At 42.5% G+C, this 2,460-nt stretch overlaps 1 protein-coding gene across 1 annotated transcript; it reads right to left on the minus strand.

The window, feature by feature from the left end:
* Positions 1-466: 466 nt before the first annotated feature.
* Positions 467-922, minus strand: LOC101301066. The gene has a single exon (XM_004309926.1). The coding sequence runs from the start codon at positions 920-922 to the stop codon at positions 467-469; it is 456 nt and encodes a 151-aa protein (XP_004309974.1).
* Between the last annotated feature and the right edge of the window lie 1,538 nt (positions 923-2,460).

A 2,460-nucleotide genomic window follows, 5' to 3' on the forward strand; every position in this document is an offset into this window, starting at 1 on the left:
ATTTCTTGTATGCACAACAACATTTGCAAAAGCACGACAACTTTTGAACCAGTTGTCCTTGGACCCACATTTGTTGCATTGTCCATCAAAAGAAAAAGAAGAACGAACATGCTGCTTCCGAGGTTGAGTGGCGCCGCCCTTGGGGCCAGCGGCACCGGCGTCTCGGCGCCAAGAGTTGGTACGGCCACTAAAGCCATTACCTTGTCCCCGAGAACCAGAGGCACAGTGGTTATGATTCCCCCGGGCGTAAGGTTCATTCCGATGTTGATCCTTGCATTTCAGAGTTTTCTTACTCTGTTTGTTGTTGTAATTAGATTCCGTAATTTTTCGGGTGCCTACAAGACGCAAATTGTGCTGATCGTTGATCATGTTGTTCTTTTCTTCCATAAGAAGTTGCGTCATTAAGCCGCTGAATGTTTTAATCCTCTTATTTTGAAACTCAAGTCGATATTGGTTCATTAGGATCTTAGCAGCAGAAGGGAAGGTCGAGAAAGTTTTTTTCAATCATGTCTGCATCACTTTTCTCGACTCCACATGAGCTCAGTTGAGCTTGTAGGCAAAGCATATCCCTGTTGAAGTCATCAACCCTCTTGTAATCCAATAGTCGGATTTCATCCCATCGAGCAATTAATTCTAGGAGCAGGGTTGAATGAATATTGCCGAAACATTCGGCGAGTGCATCCCACATATCTTTTGGATCATGCTTCGATAGATATTGCTTGTGCAGTGTGGGATCGATATGCTTATGGAGGAACATAAGCGCTTGAGATTTTGTTCTCTTATGAGGCGGTTCCTGAGTTGGATCAGGGAATATGGTCTCGGTTAGTTCCTTAGCAATGAAGGTTTGCTCAATATCTGAGACCCAACGATGGTACTCAGTACCATGGGGGTCGAGGACATCAAATTCGATGCCTTTTTCCATATGCATACAAGAGAGAACAAGTCGTATTAGTTTTCTGATAGAGACCTGAAGGAAACTCAAATATGATGCTTTTATTATTTTTTGGTTTGTCTCTTTAGGGTTGATCATACACAACCCTAAGGTATAAGTGTCCAGAGTCGATCAAACACGACCCGGAAAACTATGTGAAGGTGATCAAACACACCTTCAAAAGAAAAAAAATCAAAGTTGATCAAACACAACTTTGGACCCGGGGAGGCAACTGGGATTTAAACCTGCAAATACACCCACCCAAGCATGGAATGGAGTAGAAGAAGGGGAGAAAGCACCTAAACTCTAAACCCTAACATGGCCGCCTCGGTATCACCACGAACCCAAATCCCGATCTTGGATCTCCGATCACTGATCACTCCATCGTCGTGTCTTTCAACATCTCATCACTACTCGGTCATGCTGCAAGGAAACATTCTGGTATGGAACTGTAGAGGTATTATTAATTGGGCGACCCAGCGTGCCCTAATCAACCTTGTTCAAGCCAAACGTCCTAGCATCATCTTTTTAGCAGAAACCCTAGCACACAACTGACACAAGGTAGATATTGAAAACCTTATGCACAGATTAGGTTTTCAAGAGTGTCTTTGTGTGGAACCAGGAAGAGAATCACATATCAAGCAGAAGTTAGAGAAAAAGCTTATGGGTTGGAAGGCAACAATTTTAAGCTCAGCAGGCAAGGAAGTACTTATTAAAGCAATAGCTCAAACCATGCCTTTATACACTATGAACTGTTATCTTCTTCCAAAAGGATTATGTGATGAGTTACACCAGTTATGTGCTTCTTTCTTTTGGGGAGACACCATAGACAAGAAAAAGATACATTAGCGTAGCTGGGAGCGTCTTTGTCTCACTAAGCAGGAGGGAGGACTTGGATTCAGGAATCTTCACGCCTACAATCTAGCAATGCTTGCCAAACTAGGATGGAGATTAATAACCCACCAAGATACTCTCATTGCTAAGGTATACAAAGCAAGATACTATCCTTATTGTTCTTTTTTAGAAGCCTCACTTGGAGAAGCTCCCTCTTTCTCTTGGAGAAGTATTGTTGCAGGCAAGCAGATATTAAAGGGAGGAATTCAATGGCGAGTTGGGGATGGAGAAAACATCAATATATGGTCACAGGAATGGATTCCTGCATGTCCTCCATACTTAGTTCAAAAGCCGCCTCAGTGCGAATTACAAAAGGTAAGTGAGCTTATTGATAATGATAGAAGACAATGGAAATATCAGTTAATCCGTAATTCTTTTCTACCGGGAATAGCTGACAAAATTTTGAGCATTCCGCTTAGCCAAAGAGTCAGGAATGATCGGGTATGTTGGAGTATGGAGAAACACGGTATGTACTCGGTTAAAACAGCATATTGGCTAGCTAGAGTATCTGTAATGGGTGATTCATTAGCTTCAACTTCAATTGGTGATCCATGCAAAGAGCTATGGCGCAAACTATGGAGAGCGTGTGTTCCACATAAAGTCCAGATTACCATTTGGAGGGCATGTAATGGTAT

This window comes from Fragaria vesca, unplaced genomic scaffold, assembly GCF_000184155.1.
Source record: "Fragaria vesca subsp. vesca unplaced genomic scaffold, FraVesHawaii_1.0 scf0513155, whole genome shotgun sequence".
In the NCBI taxonomy this organism is placed as follows: Eukaryota; Viridiplantae; Streptophyta; class Magnoliopsida; order Rosales; family Rosaceae; genus Fragaria; species Fragaria vesca.